Here is a 26,103-nt window from a genome sequence, read left to right on the forward strand (position 1 = left end):
CCTTTGCAAACCAATTTTTTTCCTCTACATTAGAGGCCCTTTTTGGACAATTTTGATTGGTAAGAAGGAATTCCCTTTTTAAGACGATGGATGAAAATAAGTTCCACAACATTAAAAAAACATTATCCATTCTTTTGGAGCAAAATTTTACCCCAAGCACTCTTTATGGCGGGAGAGGTTAAGCAAACACCAAAAAGAAAATGAAAAGCAAAATCCATTGAAACTTTGAAAGAGACAGACAAGAGAGAGAGAGAGAGAGAGAGAGAGAGAGAGAGAGAGAGAGAGAGAGAGAGAGAGAGAGAGAGAGAGAGGAATGCTTGCGTAAACAATCAAGAATGAAGAAAGCTTCAGCCCCAAGACACCGGTCCAAAAAGAAAAAGAAGAAGCCCCAAACACACATCAAAACTCTCTCTCCCTCCTCTCTCTATGTTAATGCTGTCACCCTTCTTCATGTTTATATGGAACACTCAGAGCAACAACCATAGGAACAACAACTACAACAATTTCCAGACGCCACCCAAGATTCCGGCCACTCTCACCCACAGATGACGAAGAGCCCCATCGCAGTCTCAGCTCCGAGTCCGTCATGGTTCACGCCCCAAAGGTAAAGGTGCCCATTCTCTCAAATACCATTCAATTCAAACTTCTGGGTGGGGTGGCAATTTTTCACTCGAACCCGAAACGAAAACGACCCACTAACACAAAATTGTATCTTTTTGTTGATTTAGGCAGGCACTTAAGGCCTCAAAGAAATTGTATCTTTTCGTTTTCTACCTGTTTAAAATTTTCTATGCGATTAAGATGGTGAATTTTCTGAGTTTCATGATCAATTTGAATAGAACAGCTTGTTGCTCATGGAATATGATTAATGTTTTGTCTTCCTATATGCAGGTTGCTCGTGATCTTCTGTCTGATTAACATGCTAAATTATGTTGATCGAGGAGCAATAGCGAGCAATGGTGTGAATGGTAGTCTTGGGATTTGCGATGCTAGTGGAATTTGCACCGCCGGTAGCGGAATTCAGTAAGCATTTTAATGATTCTTATATAAGTTTTGGGGACTTAGGCCAATATTAATCTGGCATGCTATGCTACTGCGTAATCCGGTGCCTACTAGGAGTAATATTGATGCCCCACGAATTACTACATTCTAAGGATTATTATGATAGTGGAGGATTCCTGCTGCTCATGATATAATTGCATATTTCTTACATTTATTGGCTGTAATTGACTTATGAAAGCATATTTCTTACAGGGGTGATTTTAAATTGAACAATTTTCAAGATGGTGTACTATCGTCTGCATTTATGGTTGGGCTTCTTCTGGCATCACCCATTTTTGCATCCTTGGCAAAGAGGTGAACACGTGCAGCAGTGCATGAGTTGCTAACTTATTCATCATTTCAATTGAGATATCGTTTACCTGGGTTTGATTCATAAGTTCATATGCATTGTTGCCTTTGCAGCCACAATCCTTTTAGGCTGATTGGAGTTGGATTATCTGTTTGGACTTTTGCCACAGCGGGGTGTGGTAGTTCATTTTATTTTTGGTCCATCGCAATATGTCGCATGTGAGTCTAACAATCTTTGTACTATTTTTTGCTTTTTAAAATTTGGCTTTGTTGTTTTTTCATAATTGTCATCTTTCTGTTCTAGATTGTAAGTATAATTGGGTTTTTACCATTCTAGGCTGGTTGGAGTTGGTGAGGCATCTTTCATAAGTCTTGCAGCTCCATTTATTGATGACCATGCTCCTGCAGCTCAGGTTTATCCCTATCCATTAATTCTTACAATTAGAAAATTCGATATGTTTTTCCCTAGAAAATAAAAATTTGATGTGTTTTTTATGATTAATTTTATAATTATGATGAATATTTGTTTATTTTGGGTCCAGAAAACAGCATGGCTTGCAATGTTTTACATGTGTATACCAACTGGAATTGCTGTGGGCTATGTTTATGGTGGATTTGTGAGTTCTTACATCTGGCAAGCTATCTTCAGATTCTTTTCATCAATTATAGACCTCTGTTGGTTGAATTTGCAAAATAAAATAAAATTTGGGGGGTGGGGGGGAGGATTGGAGCTTGTTAATTAGTTTATGTTAATCAATCACTTTTTAGATATGGGTTGCAAGCATTATTTTATTTTATTTTTTTCAAAAGAAAGATACTTTTCTTAACACAACACAAACAATACAAGATCAGTGGATAAGATATCAACCACTAATTTACAATGAAGAAACAATAGAAACTGCCCAATCCTATCACTACAAACACAAACTCAAAACTACTGAAGAGCTGCTTTCGAATCTAATAATTTATCAGACCAAAAAACATCTTTAAATTCCCCTAATACAGAAGCTCAAAGAGCTGACCAGTACTGAAATTTATTTCACATTACCTCCACCCCAACCCTTTATAATCTTAAAAACTCCTTTGTTTCTTTCCCACCAAGTTACCCTTTTGCAAGCATATTTTTGGAATTCTGAATGGATGTTTGTTAGTTTTTCCTTCATAGTACAATTTCATTTGCCTTTATAGCCTCTTTGAAGGAGTTGATTTTTAGTAACGTTGCTCAAGGCAAGCATTTTTTGTAGGATAACCATGACATGGATGTTAATATCAGTTTAATATTTTAGGTTCTGTAATGATAGGTTCACACATCTACAGGACTGCTGGGCTCTCCTTTTATTTATTTTTCTCTTCCTCCTAATCTACAAAACCAATTAAAACGACAAAGAACATATGTTGTTCCTTGCAAGCAATGCCATGCTATCCCTGCTTTTGAAGGTTCCCCTCACCCGTGAAATTGGCATTTCTCCCTGTGTTCTAAGGGTTTCTTTCCCTTTGCTAAGATAATGGGTTGTTCTCAGTGCCACATAATGACAACTGATTTTCATAGCCATTAATTAAATTGGAAGAGGTGCTTTTGGTGTTGGTCTTGGCAAAGGGGCCAGTCTATCATATAAATAAATTATATTTGAATTACTGTTCATATGCCCAACTTTATGATTAACTTTTGTAATTATTAATTCAGAAAAGGTCTTTTATTTGTGTATTTATTAGTGATGTTGGTGCCTTCACAAATTTGAGAGTAAACATGATTTAGAAGCTAATAAAGTAAGCTTGGTTTTCTGTGTAAATTTTTTTCATCAGTTATGATCATTTTATTTCTTTATTGGTTATTGATATACTGGTAGCATCCTAGTATATTGTATTTTTTTTTTGTCACTGCAGGAGATTTGTCATCATAATAATGTTCTACTTTGGCTCAATGTTTAGGTAGGAAACAATTACAATTGGCGTTATGCATTCTGGGGAGAGGCATTTTTTATGCTTCCATTTTCTGTCTTGGGTTTTGCGATTAAACCATTGCAGTTGAAAGGTGCATGTCATTTTTTTTATGTGTCATCGCATCTGTGACAAAGAAGCTTTGGTTTTTTATGAACCTTCAGATTTTTTTACCTACTCAATTTGTAACTTCAGGTTTTGCTCCTGCTGAATCAGGAAAGTTGTCATCTATTGAAACTAGTCCTCTAATTGAAGGTATTGCATGTTTTATTATTGTTTTGCAATGTTGATATACATTTTTGAAAAAAAAATATAGATAATTAATTCTGCTTATATGTTAGTTCAAGAATGGCCTTCATTGTGGGTGAAGAACAGTCACTGTGTTGACATTTACTAGCAGTTAGGCTGACTTATTACATGCTTTATATGGCTGTTTAGGATGCGAAATCCTTTGTAGCCTAGATACAGTGCAGTATCTTTGGTAATATAGAAAGCCAACAGCCCATTTGGACTCACCATTCTTTAATTTTTTATACATATCCCTTGTTAAACTTAAAATGCCTCCATGAGAAAGATAAGAATAAAGCAGTCCATTCTACCTCACTATCCGTACAAAACTAGCATGGTCCTTTTCAAAGAAATATTTGAGGAAGTGAGAGGGGATGGGCTGAACCGTTTGTGGGAAAAGTTTCACTTCTGGCCATCATTATGGGCTTCAATTTCCTCAGCATTTAGGGATGACCCTTTTCGGCATTACTATTAGATTGTTATACGGTTGTTAGTTCTTTTGTATTGTGTTATTTGCTGCTTTTGGTAAGATTCTGGTTTAGTTACTTGTTGTTAGTAGGTAAGCTCAGTGGACTTCGTATCCACTGTTTTGTAAAGTCTTGTTCATATTAATAAAGTTTGTTTCATATAATAAAAATATATATGCAATTACCAATTAAAATAAGAACTGTTCAATAGTTATCTTTTTCAATAAAGAGCAAAGTTTTGCATGCATGCATGTGCAAAGTTGTTAGTAGGTCCTCATACAAGGCTCTAAGAATTCGATGGTGTCTTTCCTTAGTTTTTTTATAAGAAACATAACTTTTATTAAGAGAAGAAAAAAGTATAAGAAAAGATGGAGAAGATGGCCGTCTTAGGAAAGATAACAACAACAAACTAACAATAAAAGCCTCACAATCAATACAGTACTTCCCCGATCAAGATCAACCAAAGTACGGGACTTCCCTAAAATGTTTTGACGAAAAAACTCACAAGGATGCCAAAAATATGCTCCTCATGGTGTCTTTCTTTTATGAAATGTATTATTGAATCAAAATATTTCCGTGGTCTTTTTCTGCCTTAAGTTTGGCATATGCAACTCCTCTCTCTCTCTCAAGATTTATCCTGACTGTTTCTCTAAGTCTCCTCTCCTGCTGTGTGGCATATTGGGCACAGCCTCAGCAATGTTATGTTAACTTTTTCTTGATGGCTTCCTTTTTTTTTTTTTTTACTCTTGGGTCCAGTACTGTGCATGATTTCTATGGCACCAAAATCTCACTTTGAGACAGTTACAGTTTTAATTTCATATGGTAGGCACTCATCCTTTCAATGTGTAGCTCGAGTCTCACATGTACCCTTTGAATTGTATGAAAATTCTACTTTTACTTTTATAGTTCTTAAAAAATTTAGGAAAATGAAAAGAATCTTTTATTATGAATTCTAAAAAAAACTAGGAAAATAAAAAGTATCTTTTATTATTAAGTGTTGTTGATAATCTGAACCGATCAACCCAACCTTCCATTGGATGGGTTCATTCGGTTCAGTTTCAGTCAATTTCAGATTGATATGGTCAGTTATGTTCTGGCTTTTCATCAAAAGCAAATGCAGGAACTTTGGGTGGATCTAAGATGGTTACTCTCATGCCTATCAAAGGTGGTATGGAGGCAATTCTGTTGTTGTACTGTTATACAGCAACTCAACTTATAATACCTTATGCCAGCTTTGCAGGGTTTCCCCCCTACCCCTTCAACATTTTTGTCAATATTGCCAATCCAAGGCTGTAAGATTTATGCTTCATCCTTTTGGATAATTGCAAATGAGTTTTTGAATATCATGGCTTGTTGATTCTTACAAAATTTTCAAAAACTATCAAATATCAATTATAGGCTTTTTTGTTGTTTTTCTGCTGACATGTTTTCTTTTAGAAGCTTCTTTCTTGGAATTCTGATTGGCTTCTAACTGCAGATTCAGAGGTCTCAGACATGACTAGTGGTATGATAGTTGGCTCCGATAAAACTTCTTGGTAAGTTGTGATTGCATCCACCCTTTTCATGCCCTTTTGTTCCCCTTATTGTTTATGTGCCCTTTCTTTTCTAATTATGAGAAAAATAGATTTATCAATGGATTTAAACAGGGCAACACACACACACACAAATTGTGTATGTTAATAATAATATTTTAATGGAGAGGAAAGAAACTAAATGTTAAAGAAAATAACAAGGTGGATTTTTTTGGGTGCTACTAGGGGAAATTTTTCAAGTTAATTAAGGTACTGTTCTATAGGAGAGTTTGATCACTTGGTCTCGCACCATCATAAACTATGAATAGCTTTTTCTATTATTAGCCCACCACATAAGCAATCCCAATCTGTGCTGTCCAGTGGGCAAATTTATTGAACTTTACCAGGTAGGGTGCCCAAATAACACGTTAGGAACACGGGACGAAGGCAGACATTGTTCTCTTTTGCCTGGCGGCTAAATTTAGCTTTTTGGCTGTGAGTTCCTGTTCTGGTTTGTGGAGGGTGGACTAGTTTCTGCATTTGTATTGTTTCTCAGTGGAGTGATTGTCCACTGCATCTTTGTACTTTTTTGTAGTTTTGTTTCTTATTAAAAAAAAAATTAATGTCAGCTTGGTAGAATAAATATTGACGAGGGGCAGGTGTACGCATCTAATATCCATAATTGATTCTTCTCACTCATACGCTGGCTTGTTCTTCCTTTTGTGTATTTCAGGTCAAGCCCTGCATCCAAATTTTTGAACCAACTCTCAAGATTTTCAAAAGATATGAAAGCGCTTTTGCTTAATAAAGTTTATGTTGTTAATATTTTAGGTATTTCCTCAAACTCTACTTATCTGTCCTAGCTTTATAGATTTTTATTTGAATATAAATAAATGAAATATCAATTCAAAGATTCTTACATCTTAATTCTTTTGATCTTGATCATGATATCACTTATGGCCGGTGCTATTCCGACCACCCTAAATTACTGAGTTGACCACCTTATTTTAAAATTCCAACTTTACCCTTAAAACAAAAAATTTAAATTTTGTTCGTCGGATCATTCGACAGTTTTCTACTGAAATATATATGGTTATTCGACAGTTATCTGCTGAACATTGGTGGATTATTCGGTGGATAACTACCAAATGAAAATGAAAAAGGCATTCGACAGTTATCTGTCGAAATATTTATATTTATTCGACACTTATCTACCGAACATTGGTGAATGTTTCGGTAGATGACCACCGAATGAATCTGAGTGATTTTATCATGTTTTTGCAATAAAGGGTAAAATAGGAAAAAAGTTGGAAAAAATATGTTAGGGTGGTCAACTCAGCAGTCAAGAGTGGTCTACATAGCCTCACTCATCACTTATATGTCTGTGTATACATGTATCTGATATTTTTGTTGTTCTTAAATACAAAATGGTGGTAGTGTTTACAATCTTATGGCCTTATTTCTGAAGTTCTACTAACGTTACTTTTTATTATATTTACAGATTTTGATTTTTTTTCACAATATAATTGACTGGCAGGTTATGTGTCATACAACTTTGTTATTGGGGCCTACTCATACTGGGGACCGAAGGCTGGTTATAACATTTATCATATGGTATAGTTCTTTGCTGACTTCCATATTTAAAAAAAACAAACATTTAAATGTTTTCCTGACCTTTTTTTGGTTACATTTACCTTTTCTTCTGCCAATCACCATACTTGTTAAAAGGAAACTGAATTTTTGACCTTCAGTTGTATCAGACATATTGGTATATTGGTGATTTTTTATATTTTGTGGCCCATTGATATTAGGTAATTGTGTATTGGAAAATTAGAGATAATAGAGAAGATTCAGGAGAAGAGAAAGGGAGATTAGAGAGTAGGTTTTACGGTTAAGTGATCAGCCCCTTCACCTTAGCTATGTATTTACTACTTATATCATAAGATTATAGATTACAATAATAACTCTGGTCTAACATAAAGAATAACAATAACATTCTAACAACTCTGACAATATTCTAGTTCATGGAAATTTTGACAGAAAAATCCAGATTTGTTGTTTGGAGGTATCACAATTGTTTGTGGAATCCTGGGGACGTTAGCTGGAGGGCTCATCCTTGATTCAGTGGGTTCCACAGTTTATAATGCTTTCAAGGTGAGTTCTGCTTGTGCCCAGGGTTTGGTACCGAAATACCTTTTTTAATATGTTTTATCAGAATGTACTGTTGGAACCCTCTGCTGCTTTTACAGCTTCTCTCTGGAGCAACGTTTCTAGGTGCAATATTTTGCTTCAGTGCCTTCTGTGTAAAGAGCTTGTATGTTTTTGTAGCTCTTTTCTCAGTGGGGGAGATACTTGTATTTTCAACACAGGTAATCTTAAATTCTATGTGTTCGGTTGAAAATTGGTGGTTCAATTGCATGCTGTGCTTGCTGATCTTGCATGTGTAATAGTCTGCTTAAAAAAGAAAGGAGAGTGGATTTGTAGTTGATGAGTATGATCCTGTAGATTAAAATTTTGCCTTTTTTTTCTCTGCAAGCATATGCATAACCTGAATTTTAATTATGCACACAAGCACCAGCAGGCATGCAAACCCACACATATTTCGTTGCTCTCAGCATATAATATTGATGATCACTGATGTATAATTAACATAACATACTGTTTTGTTTTTCCTTTTTGCATTTTATTGCTGCTTTAGTATGAAATCTGCCTAATTAATTGGTATATTTTTCCCCTGTTAATCACTTTTGTTTGGCAGGCTCCAGTTAATTATGTGTCTCTGCACTGCATTAAAACAAGTCTTAGGCCATTGTCTATGGCTATCTCAACTGTTTCAATCCACATCTTTGGTGATGTTCCTTCCTCACCACTTGTTGGAATCCTCCAGGTGTGCCTTCAAAGTTCTCTTCAATCATATTTTGAGGAATTGGAGAGAACTGATATTTAGTTGATATGGTCATGTTTTTGTTTACTGTTGGTATTTGGAAAAGCAGCTCCCAGATATTATACTGGCAGCAAGAGAATGAAGTTGATTATCAGGATACTTTCTGCACTTAAATATCATGAAAAATTTACTATTGGGGGTTCTAAGTCTAACAAAATAGCTCTTATGACATACACATGAATACTCCTAGAAGATATTTGAATGAGTGGGCAGTTGTAAATTGTAACTTCGTCTTAGTACATGAATTGTGGATGCTGAAAATGAACTTTGTGATTAAGCACGTGCATCTAGAGCAAAACTACATATGAATTTATGAAGCTGAAAATGGCCTAATTGAGAAAACCGTCTGGCTTGTTTGTTCAGTTAGAGAACTGTAAGAGGAGATGATAAAGTCATTTGGATCCCCATTTTATTTTAACAAATGAGGATCAGAGGTCTCTGTGTCTGACTATTGTTTTGACCATTACCTTTTCTAGACAGAAAAGGACGCCAACTGAGTATGTTGCCTGATCACATGGTTTTTATCTTCATACAAACCTGTCAGTGGCACTTGATAAGAAGATTACAACTCAGTCGTCTGTAGTTTTTGTCTATTGTATACTATCATTTTTTTAGTGAATTCCTCTATGTTATGGCTTAAATATTGCACTTATGGTATGCAGCCTTGGGGTAATTTTTCCTAATAGGATTGTCTTTCTGGTTAGCATTCTTACCTTGTTATTGTATCCTATTTTTGATGGAATCATGTTCACCTTTGCATGTACAGGATCATGTAAACAATTGGAGGGAAACAACTCTTGTTATGACGACTGTTCTGTTCCTTGCATCAGGAATATGGTTCATAGGTTAGTGAAGGATATTTAGCTAATGAGTTCAGACTGGTATTTAAACACCCCACGCTCCCCCCTCCCAAAAAGAAAAAATGTTTGATAATAGATGTTTTCACCATCTCCCACTTTAAAAGCAAAAGGCTCTTATATTTTAAGAGATTGTATTACATGATGGATCTTCCTAAGCAGTAAGGAGTTCAGTGAAGATTGTATTACTTTTGTAGGGATCTTCCTTAGCCATGCGGAAGAGTTTAATGAAGATGATGAGGAAGAAGTCTCCACAGTTGTGAGAGCCAGCTCAAAGCCATTGCTTGAAGAGGACTCCATTGAGGGAGCACAAGACTCTGGTGAAGCATAAGTTACTTTAGTCTATGCATTCAGCTTGCTTTTTCATCTCTAAGGTAATGCAGATTCAATAATTTGTTTGCATGTCTTTTTGACTGGTCATTTAAGCTGGAAAATGTGTAACTATTGTTTCTAACTTTCCATGGCAATCTTCTTGGCCCGTAATTTCTAGAGTTGGGCAGCAATTTGATCTATTGAGTAACTACCCTCCTGCTATATCATCTTTAAAGCCTAGAATAACTTGGTATAATGACAGAACCTCTTCCAAAATGCTGAAAACCTTTTTAAAAATTCTTGTCTGGAACTTTCAAGGTGGGAAACCTAGTGCTATTGCTGCTGTTAAGCCTATCTATCAAATAATCTGGCCTATGAAAAAGGAAGTTATTAGGTTACTCCTTTCAATCAAATTGCTGTCCACACTAGTAGATTTGTCAGATTGCTTGTGAAGAAAATGTAACGGTAAATGTATATTTTCCACTTTAATTCAGTCAATCAAACAAGCAGGTAAATTATGAATATGATCTTTGCACAGACTCGTTCAGAATGCTTATGTGGTTTGAGATGCAGTCTCAACAGTACAGTGTTCAACAATGATGTATATAGTTGCTGTTTCTTAGATGTCCAACAGAGGCGTTGATGCTTCTTCTGATAGGTTTTGTTCCTGCATTCAGTCTGTAGCGTATAAGATGAACATATTTCAGGTCATCAGATAGAAGTATGCAGCAGATCTAATCCTACCATGTTTTTGTTCTATGCCTTTTAAATATGGCTACAGTGATGATTCTAATTCCATCTACCATATGTTTTGTGCATTTCCCTCCCTCTCTCTAACATCTCGATGTGATACAGCCTTTTCTATTTTAGTTGGTAATTAACGGCGAAGTCCATCTGAACCATCCAATGAATAATAAAGAGGATATCAAAGCTCTTTCCTGGCCAAATCATGGATTTGGGGCTTCCTGCTACAAGAAGAGGGTTGTTATGCTTTTTTCCCTTTTTAAAAAGACCAGATGTATGATAAATCATTGATTTCTATTCTCTAACCTCTTCTTCACCGTGCTAAAAAGATTCAGGAAGTCCGAGAAAATTCGTGTCTGCTTTTCATTGGAAAATCAAGAGGCATATGAAGAAAAAAAAAAGTATATATTATATATATGGCTATGTTGAAATCATGAAGTGAATGTAGTGTTTTTTCACGCTTTTGAATAGTGTATCACAATTAATATTATAGCTTAGTAATTTTTATTCTCACCCAAATTTTCTAACAGAGAATGTTTAGGATTTCTTAGTGGTCTCCAGAAAATACAAGTGCTTCTGTACCCTCATAAGACATTTTTGTTTATTTCTACAAAACGTTACAAGATGTACTTTATGCTTTGTAAGTGTAAAAGCACTTCCAAACAGGCTACTCTAACATCATTTGTCTCAAAAAGAGTTCAAAGATTTATGAGCATAATCAACTTTTCAATTTTACAATGCACTTATGCACCTTAACTTCTTTCTTATCAGTACGATAAGCTATGATTTTTGTATTGCGAAAGGTTGGTCATCCGTGGAAGACCCTTTGGCTTTTTGAAAGCACTGATCTTGGACAGAGCATTTTCATTTATCCATATGAAAAGAAATCACATACAACTACATGGAGGACCTACTATTACTGACACTCCCAAGTACTAAGTAGACAATTTCTTTTTCCATACAAATAAGGTTTAAAGTCAGAGTTATACACATATTGTGTTTATCTCTTTTGTTATGTGACCTAGTTGATAAAAGAGACATATACAATAAATATATAAACTGATTGCATGAAAATTTTACTTAATCAGAAGATGAGAGTTGAATTTTTGCAGTGCATATGGAGTTGGGTGCTCCCCCACTAAAACTATGCACTCCCACATAAAATACACTTTTATTAACACCATAAATAGCTCATTTTACTGTATTTCTGGTTAATGCAGCAATGGAAGTGCAAAATAAGCATAGACTTTCCTTGACAGCTACAGACCTCTTTTATGATACTCAAAAGAAAAAAAAATAAAAAAAATTATGGAGGTATATATACTCATCCTGTTTATCTTTTACAAAAATTCTGTCATGAGTGTATAAAGTTATTGTATATGTCTCTCACATTATATAAGTTATCACGTAATGAGAATATGCCACATGACGAGATAGACCGAGACAAATGAGAATAAGTGTATATACATTAATATACCAAGCTCTTCTAATGAAACGAGCCCGAAGTTTTCTTGAGTAGACGTGGAGTGCAAGTTAGATACATACACGCGCCATAACATGAGACCTCAAACACATCCAGAAACGGATAAGAAGCCTCTAGACCATTCAGAAATACAAACAACCCCTAAACCCCAAATAAAGTAATTACATACACTATTCAAAGAAACAGAGTAAAGCCAATAAACCTTAGATAGAATTGTGACTTGTGAGTTGAGTTGAGGCTGTTCAGCAATGGAGGAAGTGAGGAACAAGCAGGTGATATTGAGGGACTATGTGTCTGGCACTCCCAAAGAGTCAGACATGTACATAACAATCAGTAGTATAAAGCTCAAGGTTCCACAAGGTTCAAACGCAGTGCTGCTCAAGAACCTCTACTTGTCCTGTGACCCTTATTTGAGGATCCGAATGCAAAGAATTGAAAGTTCTAATGTCTTCACTTCCTTCACCCCTGGCTCTGTGAGCTCTCTCTCTCTCTCTCTCTCTCTCTCTCTCTCTCTCTCTCTCTCTCTCTCTCTCTCTCTCTCTCTCTCTCTCTCTCTCTCTCTCTCTCTCCTAGTAATATCCATGAAATTGAGTTTTTCTTATCCTTTTTTAAGGCACTTTGTTGGTATGTATTTTGGTAGTGCTATAAATTGAACTACAAGATTTCAGAGGTCTAACTTGCTCAACAATTTCAGGAGGGTTTCAATCAATTTAACTTGCTCAAGTTGTTTGGGAAGGACTCAAATCTAAACTGATTAAATTAAATATTTTTAAATAGTTCATTTATTGTGTGTACTTGGGGATAGACTATAGTTTATGTCATCATATGATAATACTCAAGAAATTCAGAATGGAACATACAAATTTTTTTAGGATTCAATCAACTATCGCTCAAGTACTTTGAGAATAACTAAAATCACTGATGAAAATTTTAAATAAATAATTAAAATTTTTTTCCAAGAAAACTGGAAATAAGATGAAATGAAGAAGAGAAATCCAACAATTGTTGATTGAGGTGAGGTGGGTTTTTCTTCCCTGAGCATATTGTCTCAGTAAATACCCAAGTCAAAATTTTTCCCAAAATTTTTTTTTGGTCTAAATTTCCCAAAAATTTTAGTTGCAGGAAAATGACATAAAAAAAGTTTTTCTCAAAAGTTTTAGTCACCAAATGGCAGGCGTGACATATTACACTGTTTTATTTTTAAAAGCAAATGGAGTTTAGAATGAGCTCAACATAATCAACAAAACACTAACGCATTATTTTTTAAACAAAAATTTGAAGAAAAAAAAAAGTTTCGGTGAGCATAGGGCATTACTCTAACTAATTAAACAGGATTAGCATTAATTTAGTAGCTACTGCAGGATTAGAAGCTAAGAAATTGTGAAACTAATTGGTGATGCATTCCTGCAGCCATTGAGTGGGTTTGGAGTGGGTAAAGTTTTGGATTCAGGGCATCCAGATTTTAAGGAAGGTGACTTGGTTTGGGGAACAACTGGATGGGAAGAGTACAGTCTCATCACAGAGCCAGAACAGCTCTTTAAGATTCATCACACCGATGTGCCCCTTTCTTACTATACTGAACTTCTTGGTATGTTAACATGTTTGCTGCTCATTACTCTTTCCAATGAAAATGAAACTATGATCCATTTGGGTGTTCAATGAGCATGAATTCACTGGTAAAGAAATATGGTCCTTCTTTATTAGCATGAATTCAATGAAAAATAAAATTCAAATTCTCAAACTGTATCCCAGTTTTCTGAAAATTATTGTGATCAAATCGATAATCAAACGGATCCTTCAACTTTTCTCATGCTATTCTTTTGCTCTTTTCAAATTAGGTATGCCGGGGATGACTGCCTTTGCTGGTTTTTACGAAGTTTGTTCTCCTAAAAAGGGCGATTATGTGTTCATTTCTGCGGCAGCGGGTGCAGTTGGTCAGCTTGTTGGGCAATTTGCAAAGTTAATGGGATGCTATGTTGTTGGAAGTGTTGGAAGTAAAGACAAGGTGAGTTACAATGTTACATAAATTTTAGTTTAAGTTTCTAGATCGATATAGTCATTATACATAAATATGGAGAATGATTAATAGAACAAACGGCTAAACGATTTTTGATCTATATAGGCCGATCTATTAAAGAACAAGCTTGGGTTTGACGAGGCTTTCAATTATAAGGAAGAGCATGACCTCGATGCTGCTTTGAAAAGGTCGGTAATATATCTATAGAGTATAGAATATAAAGTAATGATTTATTGTCATAATTTAACAACATAAGATTTATATTGTCAAACTGTGAATCTTGATGATATATTCAATCAAAAATCAAACTAATCAAGAATTTATATTTACGGTCTAACAACATAAAACTGTGAATTCAATTGTGACATGCAGGTATTTCCCGGAAGGCATAGACATTTACTTCGAGAACGTCGGAGGGAAAATGCTGGATGCTGTGCTTGGCAACATGAGGCCTCATGGTCAAATTGCTGTATGTGGAATGATATCACAATACAATCTCAATCAGCCACAAGGCTTTAGCAATCTCATGTGTCTTATCTTCAATCGGATCAGAATGGAGGGCTTCGTTGTCTTTGACTACTTTCATCTCTACCCCAAGTTCTTGGACATGGTGATGCCCTACATCAGACAAGGCAAGATAGTTTATCTGGAAGACATAGCCCAAGGCCTCCAGAGTGGTCCAGCAGCTCTTGTGGGACTTTTTAGTGGTCGTAATGTTGGGAAGCAAGTAGTTTTTGTTGCTCCTGAATGATTTTTATAGCCTTCTTGTTTATTACTTGTAGATTTCAGCCATGTTAAGAACTCTTGGATTTTAGGAAGCAAATGCATTTTCAAGTGACTTTAATATTTTGAAAATTCATTTGGTTTTTTTATTTTATTTTATATTTGCTCATGTGACATGTGGCATAAAATGATGACCCACAGGAGCCATGTACATAGATAGGATGGTCGACTAAATTAATGTCAAAGACAAACATTGCAATCTTTTCCGGATCAAATGTTTTTGGCCTCCGCATTGAGTTTCAAGCTGACAAGTTATTTTTACTTCTTTAATTGAGCTACACAAAGTTCTCCCTAAAGTGGACTCTGTTTCAATTGTGAGCCATACCCTGTTTTCTTCAAGCTTATCATGAATCTGTGGTAGGAATCAATAAGTAGTCTCATTGCTACTGTTGATGCAAATTCTCGTAAGGTAGATGCAACAACTTAGATAAGTTGACCTGGCTGATCAGGTGCTTTGTTGGATGATGAAGTGGATGCTGGTTGAGATCTTCCTGTAGACAAAAACAAGATCAAAGGAGATGGACCGGTGCGGTACCAGCCAAACACACTCCGATGATGAAATCAGTGATGATGTTTGATGGTGGGTGAGGAAGAACAAAGGAAGAACTTGGGAGAATGGGAAGAACAAGGCAAATGTTCTGGGTTATTCTCAGCAAGTTGGGTAGGCTTTTTTTGTAGAAGGGAATGCAAGTGTTTTTGCGTGTATATTGGTGGATTGCTAGGTGCCTCATTTTATGCATATGTGGTGTCTTATATAGGCAAAGGAAGACTTAATGATTAAGTTACCTGCCTGTGAATGAATGGTTGCCAGAGACCCACGCACCTGGTTAGACCTAGTTGCATGCTCAGCTGCTTGCTTCCTCAGCATTCAATGCTGCATTGAATGCTCCATTAAATGCAAGGTTTGGAAGGTCCAGGTAAACTGCCCAGCAGTCATGAATGCAAGCCTGATATTCTATCTGTCAGAGGATTGTGTCAGGTGCATTCAAGTGTGGCGGTTCGTCCTAGCGTGATCTTCCTGGGAATGGCGGCGGAGAGCCGAGCCGAGCCGATACGAACACATGTTTTCATGTGAAGACACGAAGTCCATGTGTGGTCGGATCGGGCATGGGAATCCAGGCCGAGCCGGTCCATAGATTGGAGTCTTTCCGAGCCCTAACTGGTCGACGCCAGAACTCGGAAGGAAGCCATCTCTTGTGCCGAGCCGAGCCGGGATGATCGTGGGAAGATGGACACTGGACCCCATGGAAGATCATCGGTTCGGCTCGGACCGAACAAGGAGGGGCGGTGTGGAGATCCGGTCTGAGCTGGTAGAGGAAGTGTTGATCAGTGATGACGTGGAAGTCAAAGTTTGACCACTGAGAATCAACTCCGAGGTGGATGTTTGACCAGCCACGTGTCGAGCTGTGATTGGCTGTTCGGGTCGATGTGGGTTTTCCCACAAACAGGAGTCCCCCAGCTTCCGATCCGAGCGGGCAGTGGTGGATTGGAAGTTGAAGTGTAATCCCAAAGATGGCGTGTTCGCTTGGTCCGAGCCGAACCCTACAAGCCCATGTTCCCGAAGATCCGAGCACATGACGACTTGTGATTGGTCAGAAAATCTCTGGGACAGGTGAAGGGACGTTTGATTTCTGCATGGGGGAACGTAAGGGTCACCTCATTATGGGTATTTTTTGAATGCTTGACAGGTGTCAAGATCTGGCATTTGAAGCGCCAGAAATGAAGGGCTGAGATCGGTCTGCATGGGGGTATAAATCATGCTTTTCTCTCTCTTCCCTCACACTTTCATCTTCAGTTTCTTCCTCTCTCTGCGAAACCTCTCTCTCTCGCCGCGAATTTCAATCTCCCACCGCCGTCTGAGAGGTTGTCCGATCCTGATTTTGACTAGACACGGTCGCGGGCGAGGTGGTTCCGAGTGTGTAAGGGGCGGAGACTTTGGGCGGAGGAAAACCAGTAAGTGATTCTCCTCCTTTCTGAGTTTTTGTGTTTTTCGGGTTTTGGGTGTGTGTTCTTGAGAGTTCTTGAGAAAAACCACTTTTTGATTCAAAAAGCAAGAGAGAGAAAGGTGAGAAGGTGTTTGTAATGTCCGAGACTGATTCAAGTGGTCGGCTCGGCTCTGGGGAAGCCTTCGAGGGAGATAGTGAGGCTGAGGTGAGCCGAAGCCCATCTGCGGGTGAGGCCGAGCCGAGCCGAAGCCCACCTGCGGGTGAGGCGAGTTGGGACGGGTTGTCCGAAGAGTTGGACGAGGCCGGCTCGGCATTGAATCGCAATCCGGGTGGAGAGCGCCGAGCCCGAGGGGATCAGGAAAACCCCGAGATATTGAGTTCCGACTGGGAACAAGGCACGGCCGAAGGAGGTGATGAAGAACCTCTCGACGTCGAGCCGATCGCCACTATCCCGAGCACTCTTACTTCAGGCTCGGATGGAAGGGATAGGGGTCACGAGGCGTCGACCTCGGCTCAGGGGGTGACGGGGAATCCGATCGACCCGGACTTCTACGAGGAACTGGCGTGGAAGGCCGATCAGATCCCCAATGAGATGACCGAGTACCATCTCAGGGATTTGAGGAATAGATACTCAGTCCCCGACTCCGTGCTGATGAGGTTGCCGAGCGAGGGGGAGAAGCCGAGCCGACCCCCGATAGGATGGGTGACCATGTACCCGGAGATGTTTGAGAATGGGGTTCGGCTTCCCCTGCACACCTTCCTGCAGGACTGGCTTGCGACGATCGGCGCGGCGCCACACCAGTTGAACCCGAACGTGTACAGGATCATCCTGTCCATGCACATCTTGTGGCACAAAGTGCACAAGTGTGTGCCACACAAGGATGTCCTGTTCTGCTCTTACGCGCTGAGGTCGAAGAACACTGAGCTCGGCTTCTACAACCTGCAGGCCTACTCGGGGCCGTTGTTCTCGGGCAACCCCTCCTCTCAGAAGACCTGGAAGAGGAGATATTTCTTCGTCTCCGGGGATTGGGAATTCTCCGATCCGAGCAGACCCACCACGGCTCGGGTTCCGAGAGCTTTTAGGATCCCAGGTGGGCAACGGAAGACTGGGGCTGATCCGAGGGCAATTTATATATATTTTGTAGTGATTGTATGTGTATTTTGTGGCTAACTTCTTTTGGTTTCATCCTTGCAGTCAGCTGGGGCAAATATAAACTCCGAGGCGAGCTGAAGGATCAGATCGCCGTGATCAGAGATTCGCCGACCGAATACTTGTCCACCAAGTTCCTGCTCGGACCGACTCAGATCAGGTTAAGTGGGATCTCCTGGTTTGTACCCAGGTGGAATCCGAGAGCGGAAAGAGGTATGAATTCGGCAGATCTTGAGGCTCGGCTCAGGAGGAAGGCGGCGAAGAGTGTCCAAAGGAGAGCTGCGGGGCGGCCCCCTACCGAGCCGGTCCAGGCTCCTGCCCCAGCGGCAGCTCAGCCTAGATCTCCTGCGCCGAGACCGGTTCGGCAGGCAGAGAAGAGGAAGGCCTCCCAGGCCGAGGCCCCGGTGGAGAAGAGGGCTCGGGCCGAGCCCGGCGGTTCTGGTGTCGGGACGTCCGGTTCGGCGCCCCTGAAGGCGGTGGAGGTAGACCCCGGCCTCGAGCCGTTCGTCACGGGCCTTAAGCGCGTGATGACCGCGAGGGCGCAGGAGGGGCTGTGGGCCGATCATGGCGAGCCGGGCTTCAGCCACCAGGCTCTGATCGCATCCCGCCAGGCCATGTTGGTAAGTCTCTTTTACTTCGGACTTTGTTCATTCGCTCGGTTCGGATTAGTAACGAATTTGCCTCTCTTTTTCTTGCAGCTCGCCATGAGGCAGTTCGAAGCTGCCAAAGCCGCCGTCGATGCCGAGGCGAAACTGGAGAGGTTTCGGGCACGAATCCTGGAGCTAAAAGAGAAGCTAGCCGAGGCCGAGCGGACGGTCGATGCCGAGCGTGAACGGTCGGAGGGTTTGCGGTCCAGGCTGGCCGGGAAGGAGGAGGAGGTCGCTCGGCTCAGTAAGGAGCTTGCCTCTTCAGAGCAAAAGGTGGCTGACCTGGGGCAACTTGCTGACCAGCTCCAGCGGGATGTTGATGAGGCTGAACGAAGGGCGGCCGAGTCTCGGCGTCGAGCTGGGCTTCCAAGCGCCCAAGCACTGGCTGATGCCCACTTTGATGGGTATCAGGAGCTCTTGGAGGCGATCAAAGCGAAGAGGCCGGACTGGGATGTCTCATTCCTCGGCGAGTCCGATGACGAGGGGGAAGATACCCAGGGGAGTCATCAGGATGAGCTTCCTCCTCTTGATCGCCAAGTCCCCGCAGAAGCCGAGCCGACTCCGGAAGACCCTCCACTGCCTGCGTACGAGCCGACCCCGATCCCCCCGGCCCCCGAATCCGATCCCAACGCTGAGATGCAGATCGGCGGGGTTGAGGTGGTGCAGCTTGGCGAGGAGACGCCTGAGGAGTCTACCGAGCCGGTCCAGGAGAGCCCTGCCGAGCGGTCTGCATGATAGCTGATTTTGCTTAATTGTAATGTTTATGTTTTTATATTTCTTCCCGAGCCGAGGTGTGGCTCGGGTTTGACTAATTTTGGAACAGATTGTATTTGGTTTTATGTTACTTATTTATCAGTATTTCTTTTTATGATACAAGTTGCTGTCAGTTCGGCTCGGGAATTAAGCTAAAAGACAAAACTAATAACACATGGAAAAGAAAAATGATAAAAGTGAAAACATAATAAGAACAAAGACATTTTGAGATCGGCTCGGCATGCCGATTAAAATGAAAATGAATGGTGATGATAAATTAGAACTTGTCTTCGGATCAGCTTGATAAGCATAACCAGGATAAGTAAAAATATTTTAGGATGGGCTCGGCATACCCATTGAGATATTTTAGGAATGCAGTTTTTTGAGAAAAATATTCAAACCTACTTTCAGATCGGCTCGGCATGCACGATGAAAGTTTTGGTTGGAGTGTATATTTTTCTTTTAGAAATATCCTGTTGAACGTTAGGACTGTAGGAAGTCGCTTCGGCTCAGACAGGGATTTTTATAGACCTGATAAGTCTGTACCATGCCGAGCATTGGGCCGAAAGTGGCGCGCTAGTTCGGCACGGGAGTTTATAGACCTGATGAGTCTGTAATATACCGAGCATCGGGCCGGAAATGGCGCGCCCGCTCGACACATGAGTTTATAGACCTGATGAGTCTGTAATATGCCGAGCATCGGGCCGGAAATGGCGCGCCCGCTCGACACATGAGTTTATAGACCTGATGAGTCTGTAATATGCCGAGCATCGGGCCGGAAATGGCGCTTCGGCTCGGCACATGGGTGTACAATTTTTTCGAAGGAAACACTTAGATCTTTCCTCTTTGTTAGAAGTGTATAGGAGTAGAGTCCCCAGTGTTTGCTTCGAAAAAAAAAAAAAAAAAAAAAAAATGAGTAGAAAAAATGTTCATCTTTTCATTGATTGGAATGGGTGTTAGGTCGGACAGTCCCCGATCCTAACTACATTTTTACTGGTAATAAGTCTTCAAGTGTTCAGCGTTCCAGCTATGCTTGAGAGGCTTCCCAGCCAGAGTGGCCAAGTTGTAAGTGCCGGGCTTGACTATGCCCGTGATTCTATATGGTCCGGTCCAGTTCGGATCGAATGAGCTCTCTTTGATAGCAAGGGGATTCTTTTTCATGACGAGATTGCCCAATCCGAAGCTTCTGGGTCTGACCCTTTGATTGTAATATTTGGCTACCCTTTGTTGGTAGGCGGCTCGGCAGAGATCGGCGTCGGTTCGTCTCTCCTCGATCATGTCCAGGCCGAGCCGAAGTCCGGCGTCATTGGTCTCGGGATTGTACGTGCCGGTCCGGAATGAAGGAGTCCCCATTTCGACCGGGACGACGGCGTCAGCTCCGAACGCCAACGCATAGGGAGTTTCCTTCGTGGAGTTGCGATAGGAAGTTCGGTAGGACCAAAGTACTTCTGGCAGGAGTTCAGGCCAATTTCCCTTAGCCTTATCTAGTTTAGTCTTGAGGGTTTTCTTGATGATCTTGTTGATGGCCTCGACCTGTCCGTTCGACTGCGGATGGTATGGCGCGGTGAAGCGCAAGTTGATGTTCAGACGTGAACAAAAACTCCTGAACTTCTTGCAGTCGAACTGCTTGCCATTGTCCGCAATGATGGTGTGCGGCATGCCGAACCGGCAAATGATGTTCTTCCAGACGAAGGTCTCCATCCGTTCGGCTGTGGTTGTGGCCAGGGGCTCGGCCTCGGCCCATTTGGTGAAGTAGTCGACTGCTACCACCGCCATGGTGACTTGCCCTTTAGCTTTCGGCATAGGACCGATCAGATCGAGTCCCCACTGCGCGAACGGCCAGGGGCTGGATATGGAAGTCAGCAATTGGGGAGGTTGATGGGGAACCGCGGCAAATTGCTGGCACTTGATACAAGCGCGAGACAGATGATCTGCGTCCTTGTTCAGCGTTGGCCAGAAGTAACCCTGTCTGATCGTCTTGTAGGCGAGGGTTCTTCCTCCCGAGTGGTTTCCGCATATCCCCTCGTGGATTTCTCTCAGCACATCCTGACCTTCTTGGGGAGTGACACACCGCAAGTAAGGTAGGGAGAAACTCCTCTTGTAGAGCTGACCATCGATCATGCTGAACCGAGCCGACCTCGTTTTGATGAGACGTGCTTTATCCCTCTCTGGGGGGAGGATCCCGGAGACCAAGTAGGTGATGATCGGCGTCATCCAGTTCGGCTCGGCCTCGGTTTGCATAACCGTGGCCTCGGTTTCGGCGGTGCTAGGTCTGTCCAGGATTTCGACTGGAACATGCCTGGCGGATCCGGTGTCTGTGGCCGAAGCCAGGCGCGCCAAGGCGTCGGCTCTGCAGTTCTCTGCCCTCGGGATTTGAGATATTCTGTATTCGTGGAAGTTTCCAAGTAGCAGACGAGTCTTCTCGAGGTAAGCAGTCATGCTAGGCTCTCGAGTCTCATACTCTCCCAAAATCTGATTGACGATTAGCTGGGAGTCGCTGAAGATGTTTAGTTTGATCGCGCCGAGCTCTTTTGCCAATCTGAGCCCGGCGATGAGTGCCTCATACTCTGCTTCATTGTTGGATGCTTGAAATCTGAAACGAAGAGCATACTCCATCACAACTTGTTCTGGAGAGATCAGAACAAGCCCGGCCCCGCTTCCCATGGCGTTGGAAGATCCGTCCACATAGAGGGTCCAGGTAATGAGATCAACCTGGTCGCGTTCGCAGATTTTGTTCGGATCAGCTGCTGCTGGCATAGCGTCGGCGCGCGGTGGATCCTCCGTCGAGGTGGTCGACTCACAGATGAAGTCTGACATGGCCTGACCTTTGATGGCCGTCCTGGGACGGTAGATGATGTCAAATTCGCCGAGCTCGATTGACCACTTGATGAGCCGACCTGAAGTCTCAGGTTTTGCTAGGATTTGTCTGAGCGGCTGATCCGTCAAGACAACGATAGAATGAGCCTGGAAGTAGGGTCTCAGTTTCCGAGCCGAGCTGACCAGGGCGAGAGCCATCTTCTCGAATTTTGGATACCTGGTCTCGGCATCGGCGAGGGCTCGGCTCGTGTAGAAGACGGGGTGTTGTACACCGCCGACCTCCCTCACCAGGACCGAGCTGAGAGCCGAGTCTGAAACAGAAAGGTAGAGGAAAAGTTCTTCACCTTCCTCTGGTTTGGATAAGATGGGAGGTTCCCCCATGTGCCTTTTCAGATCTTGAAAGGCCTGCTCGCATTGGGGGGTCCATTCTATGCTCTTCCCTGCTCCCCTTAAGGCTTTGAAGAAAGGGAGGCACCGGTCAGTAGATTTTGAGATGAACCGGTTCAGGGCGGCTACTCTTCCAGTCAGACTCTGGATTTCCTTGCGTGTCCTTGGGGACTTCATGTTGATCAAAGCCTGGATCTTCTCCGGATTGGCTTCAATCCCCCGTTGGCTGACCAGGTAGCCCAGGAACTTTCCTGACCGAACCCCAAAGATACATTTGGCTGGGTTCAGCCGCATCTGATACTCCTTCAGGACTCCGAACATGTCTGAGAGGTCCTTGACGTGATCGTCCGCCTTGATGCTCTTGACCAGCATGTCATCCACGTAAACCTCTACGGATTTGCCGATGGAAGATCTGAACATGTGGTTGACCAGCCTTTGATAGGTGGCTCCGGCGTTTTTGAGGCCGAAGGGCATGACCTTGTAGCAGTACATGCCGCGATCAGTTATGAAAGATGTGCCTTCCTGGTCGGACTTGTGCATCAGGATCTGGTTGTATCCAGAGTAGGCGTCCATGAAACTGAGGAGCTGATGTCCTGCTGTTGCATCGACGAGCTGATCTATTCTGGGCAAGGGAAAACTATCCTTGGGACAAGCCCTGTTCAGATCGGTGAAGTCCACGCACATCCTCCACTTCCCATTGTTCTTTTTCACCATGACCACGTTGGCGAGCCAGTCGGGGTAGTTGACCTCCCGGATGAACCCGTTGTTTTGCAACTTGGTTACCTCTTCAGCCATGGCGGCGTATCGAACCGGGTCGTATGACCTCCTCTTCTGACGGACCGGTTTGCATCCCGGGTCCGTGTTCAGCCTGTGGGTGATCACGTCAGACGATATGCCTGGCATGTCATCGTAAGACCAGGCGAACACTTCCGCGTTGGCACGGAGGAAGTCAATTATGGCGGAGCGCTGCTCGGGGCTGGTCTGAGTCCCCACTCGGACGAGCCGATCCGGTGTCTCGGCCGAGATCGGCACTTCCTCCCAAGCCTCGGCGGGGAGGGGCCGAGAATCTGAGCTCGGCTCGGAAGTGAAGTCGAATGTCTCCGCCCTCGGCCACCTGCCCGAATCGGCGATAGAGTCAAGCTCCTGCGAGTTCGGCAGCTGACCCTTCTGCTTGATCGAAGCGGCGTAGCATGACCGAGCCGAGCACTGGTCTCCCTGAATGACAATGCAGTCGTCGCCCACCGGACATTTGATGAGAAGGTTGGCGTAATGGACGATGCAGTCAAGGTCGACTAGAGCCGGTCTGCCCAGAATGATGTTGTAGGCTGACGGCCGCTTGACGACAATGAAGTACGTCATGCAGGTCTTCTTGATCGGCCCCTTCCCGAGCGAAAGGGGAAGGTAGATGTGTCCGAGGGGCTGAACCACTTCTCCCCCGAACCCGACCAAGGCAGGTGTATCGGTCTCCAGCTTATCCTCGCCGATGCCCATCTGCGCGAACGCAGAGTGGTAGAGGATGTTGACTGAGCTCCCTCCATCGACGAAGGAACGCGCGATGGTTGTTCCGGCCACCTCAGCCACTATGACGACCGGATCATAGTGGGGGAAGATGATCTCGTTTGCCTCGTTTGGCTCAAAGGTGACCGGTGCCCAGTCCTTCCGCTGTCTTTTGGAAGTGCTGGGCTGACCCGCCTGGATCGACAGGGACTCGTGTGCTTGAGCCGCCTGTCTGACATACTCCTTCTGGGATCGGTTCAAGTTCCCCACGAAGGTTGGTCCCCCCCCGATCGATCCGATGGCAGCATCCTGGACCTCGATGGTGTTGGTGGGCTTCTTCGGCGCGGCCTTGGGTACCCTAGGCCCACCGGCCAGGAATTGATTGATCTTACCCGCCCGGGCAAGAGTCTCAATCCCGTCGCGGAGGGCGTAGCAATCACCCGTGACGTGGCCGTGATTGGAATGGTATTTGCAGAAGACGTCCTCCTTGATTTTGTCTGGGGGTGGTCCCTTGATCTCCCTTGCGACTGGGAGTTGGTCCTTGACCTTGGAGTAGATTGTCTCCAGACCGGCGTTGAGGGGAGTGTACTCCGTGTACTGGACAAACTTGGGTCCCTTGCCCAGAAGTTGGCGTGGCTCCTCGGTCCTGGTCTTCTTGGGTTGGACCTGGGGTTTGGGACTTGCGACCTCTCCCTCCTTCCTCTTGGCCGAGGTCGGCCTGGGATTCAGGGCCTCCACCTGAGCATCCCACTCCTCAGCCCGCGCCCACTTAGTGGCTTCGGCAGAAAGCTCATCGTAAGTGGAGGGAGGATTCCTCATCAAGTGGGAACGGAGTCCCCCGGCGTGCAGGCCTTGCATGAGGGCATTCTTAGCTGACCTATCGTCGCAATCGTCGCACTTCGTATATTCGATGTTGAAGCGGATCAGATAGGCCTTGAGGCTCTCCCCCTCCTGCTGCTTGATGAGCGACATATCGTTCAAGTTGTAGAGTCGTTCGGATACAACCCGATATCTCGCCAGGAAGGCCCTCCGGAGGTCGGAGAAGGAGTCGATGGAGTTCGGTTGGAGGGTTCGGAACCAACCCCGAGCCGAGCCCTTCAAGGTCGAAGGGAAGATTCTGCACTTCGTGGCTTCAGATGCCTGGCGGGCCTCCATGGCATATCTGAAGCTGTCAAGATGGTCGTAGGGATCCTTGGTCCCGTCATACTGATCCATCTTGGGGGGCTTGGTGTCGCGGGAGACCTCAGCATCCATGATTCTGCTGGTGTACGGGAGGGGAAGTTCCTCCCCGTGGTCGGCTCTACCGGTATACCCCCTGGAGACCTCGACATGTCCGAGCCGATCGTGGACGCTTCGGATCTGGTCCTGGACCAAAGTCCGAACAAGATTTTCCACATTGGGCGGGGTCGGCTCGGCCGCATTTTCCCCTGAGCACTCGGCCTGGTTGCCGAGTCTCTCACTCACCGGCTGACGAGTGAGCCTCTCGCTTGCCGGTTGTCGATCCGACATGATCATGGTGGACCCCAGTCGGTCGCTCACTGATCGCCTCCCCGAGTAAGTTCCTGATGGGGAAGGATCCTGACTGGCGATAGGGCCGAGTCTATTCCGAATCGGGCCCCTGGTTTCGGCCGAACCGGCAGGACTGTTGGCCCCCAACCTTGATTGGGCCGGGGGTCGTCGATTTGTGTTCGGGTCGGCACGGTCTCCGCCCGAATTCCTGGGGGCACGTTTCCCGAAAGCCGCCTGTTTTTGCTGAAGAAGACGGTGGGCGTTCAGGCATTCGGCCTGTTCGGCCGGGGGCATGTCCTCGAAGCCCGGGAAGACGTGATCCGAGTCCTGCTGATCGGTCTGGTCGTTCGGCTCGGCAGGAGTGCTTTGCCGAGAAGGAGACGGCGAAAGGACCTCCTGCTCGGTTCGGGTCCGGCGTGATCGGAAGCCCGATCCCCCACTATTCTCAAGTTGAGCACGGTGGCGTGCAAGTTCCCCGGCCAGCTCGGCCTGTTTTGCGAGCAGCTCGTTATTCTGCTTCAGGAGTGCATTCTCAGCGGCCAGATGTCGCTGACTCTCCTTAAGGAGTTTGTGAGCGGCTCGGATCTTGGAGGAACCTTTGGACTTTGGCGTCCTGGGGAGTTGTGCTCCCCTCGTTTTCTCAGGTGTCTCAGGCTGATGTTGTTCATCATTCTGAGACGCTCCTGAAGAAGAACTGGTGTCC

The 26,103-nt window shown here is 43.6% G+C and overlaps 2 protein-coding genes across 6 annotated transcripts; both read left to right on the forward strand.

The window, feature by feature from the left end:
• Positions 1-366: 366 nt before the first annotated feature.
• LOC147284227 (Major facilitator superfamily protein) lies at positions 367-10,699 on the forward strand. Of its 4 annotated transcripts, none has more exons than XM_086245526.1 (16): positions 367-610; positions 892-1,023; positions 1,255-1,356; positions 1,465-1,569; positions 1,688-1,763; positions 1,893-1,967; positions 3,280-3,382; positions 3,484-3,543; positions 5,521-5,578; positions 6,288-6,385; positions 7,092-7,168; positions 7,595-7,708; positions 7,804-7,923; positions 8,313-8,441; positions 9,265-9,343; positions 9,553-10,699. In XM_086245526.1, the coding sequence occupies exons 2-16, from the start codon at positions 920-922 to the stop codon at positions 9,684-9,686; spliced, it is 1,434 nt and encodes a 477-aa protein (XP_086101652.1). In that variant the 5' UTR covers positions 367-610; positions 892-919; the 3' UTR covers positions 9,687-10,699. The 4 variants fall into 4 exon arrangements, with proteins under 4 accessions (XP_086101652.1, XP_086101650.1, XP_086101653.1 ...); XM_086245524.1 differs by having other exon boundaries at positions 367-604; XM_086245527.1 differs by lacking the exon at positions 8,313-8,441 and having other exon boundaries at positions 367-604.
• A 1,303-nt stretch (positions 10,700-12,002) lies between these two features.
• LOC147284228 (2-alkenal reductase (NADP(+)-dependent)-like) lies at positions 12,003-14,749 on the forward strand. 2 transcript variants are annotated; one of them, XM_086245529.1, is made up of 5 exons: positions 12,003-12,396; positions 13,280-13,482; positions 13,733-13,899; positions 14,017-14,099; positions 14,284-14,749. In XM_086245529.1, exons 1-5 carry the CDS (start codon positions 12,143-12,145, stop codon positions 14,660-14,662), a joined length of 1,086 nt encoding a protein of 361 aa, XP_086101655.1. In that variant the 5' UTR covers positions 12,003-12,142; the 3' UTR covers positions 14,663-14,749. The 2 variants fall into 2 exon arrangements, with proteins under 2 accessions (XP_086101655.1, XP_086101654.1); XM_086245528.1 differs by having other exon boundaries at positions 12,006-12,367; positions 13,305-13,482.
• The last annotated feature ends 11,354 nt before the right edge of the window (positions 14,750-26,103 follow it).

This window comes from Dryas octopetala, chromosome 5 (assembly GCF_963921425.1).
Source record: "Dryas octopetala chromosome 5, drDryOcto1.1, whole genome shotgun sequence".
Lineage (NCBI taxonomy): Eukaryota > Viridiplantae > Streptophyta > Magnoliopsida > Rosales > Rosaceae > Dryas > Dryas octopetala.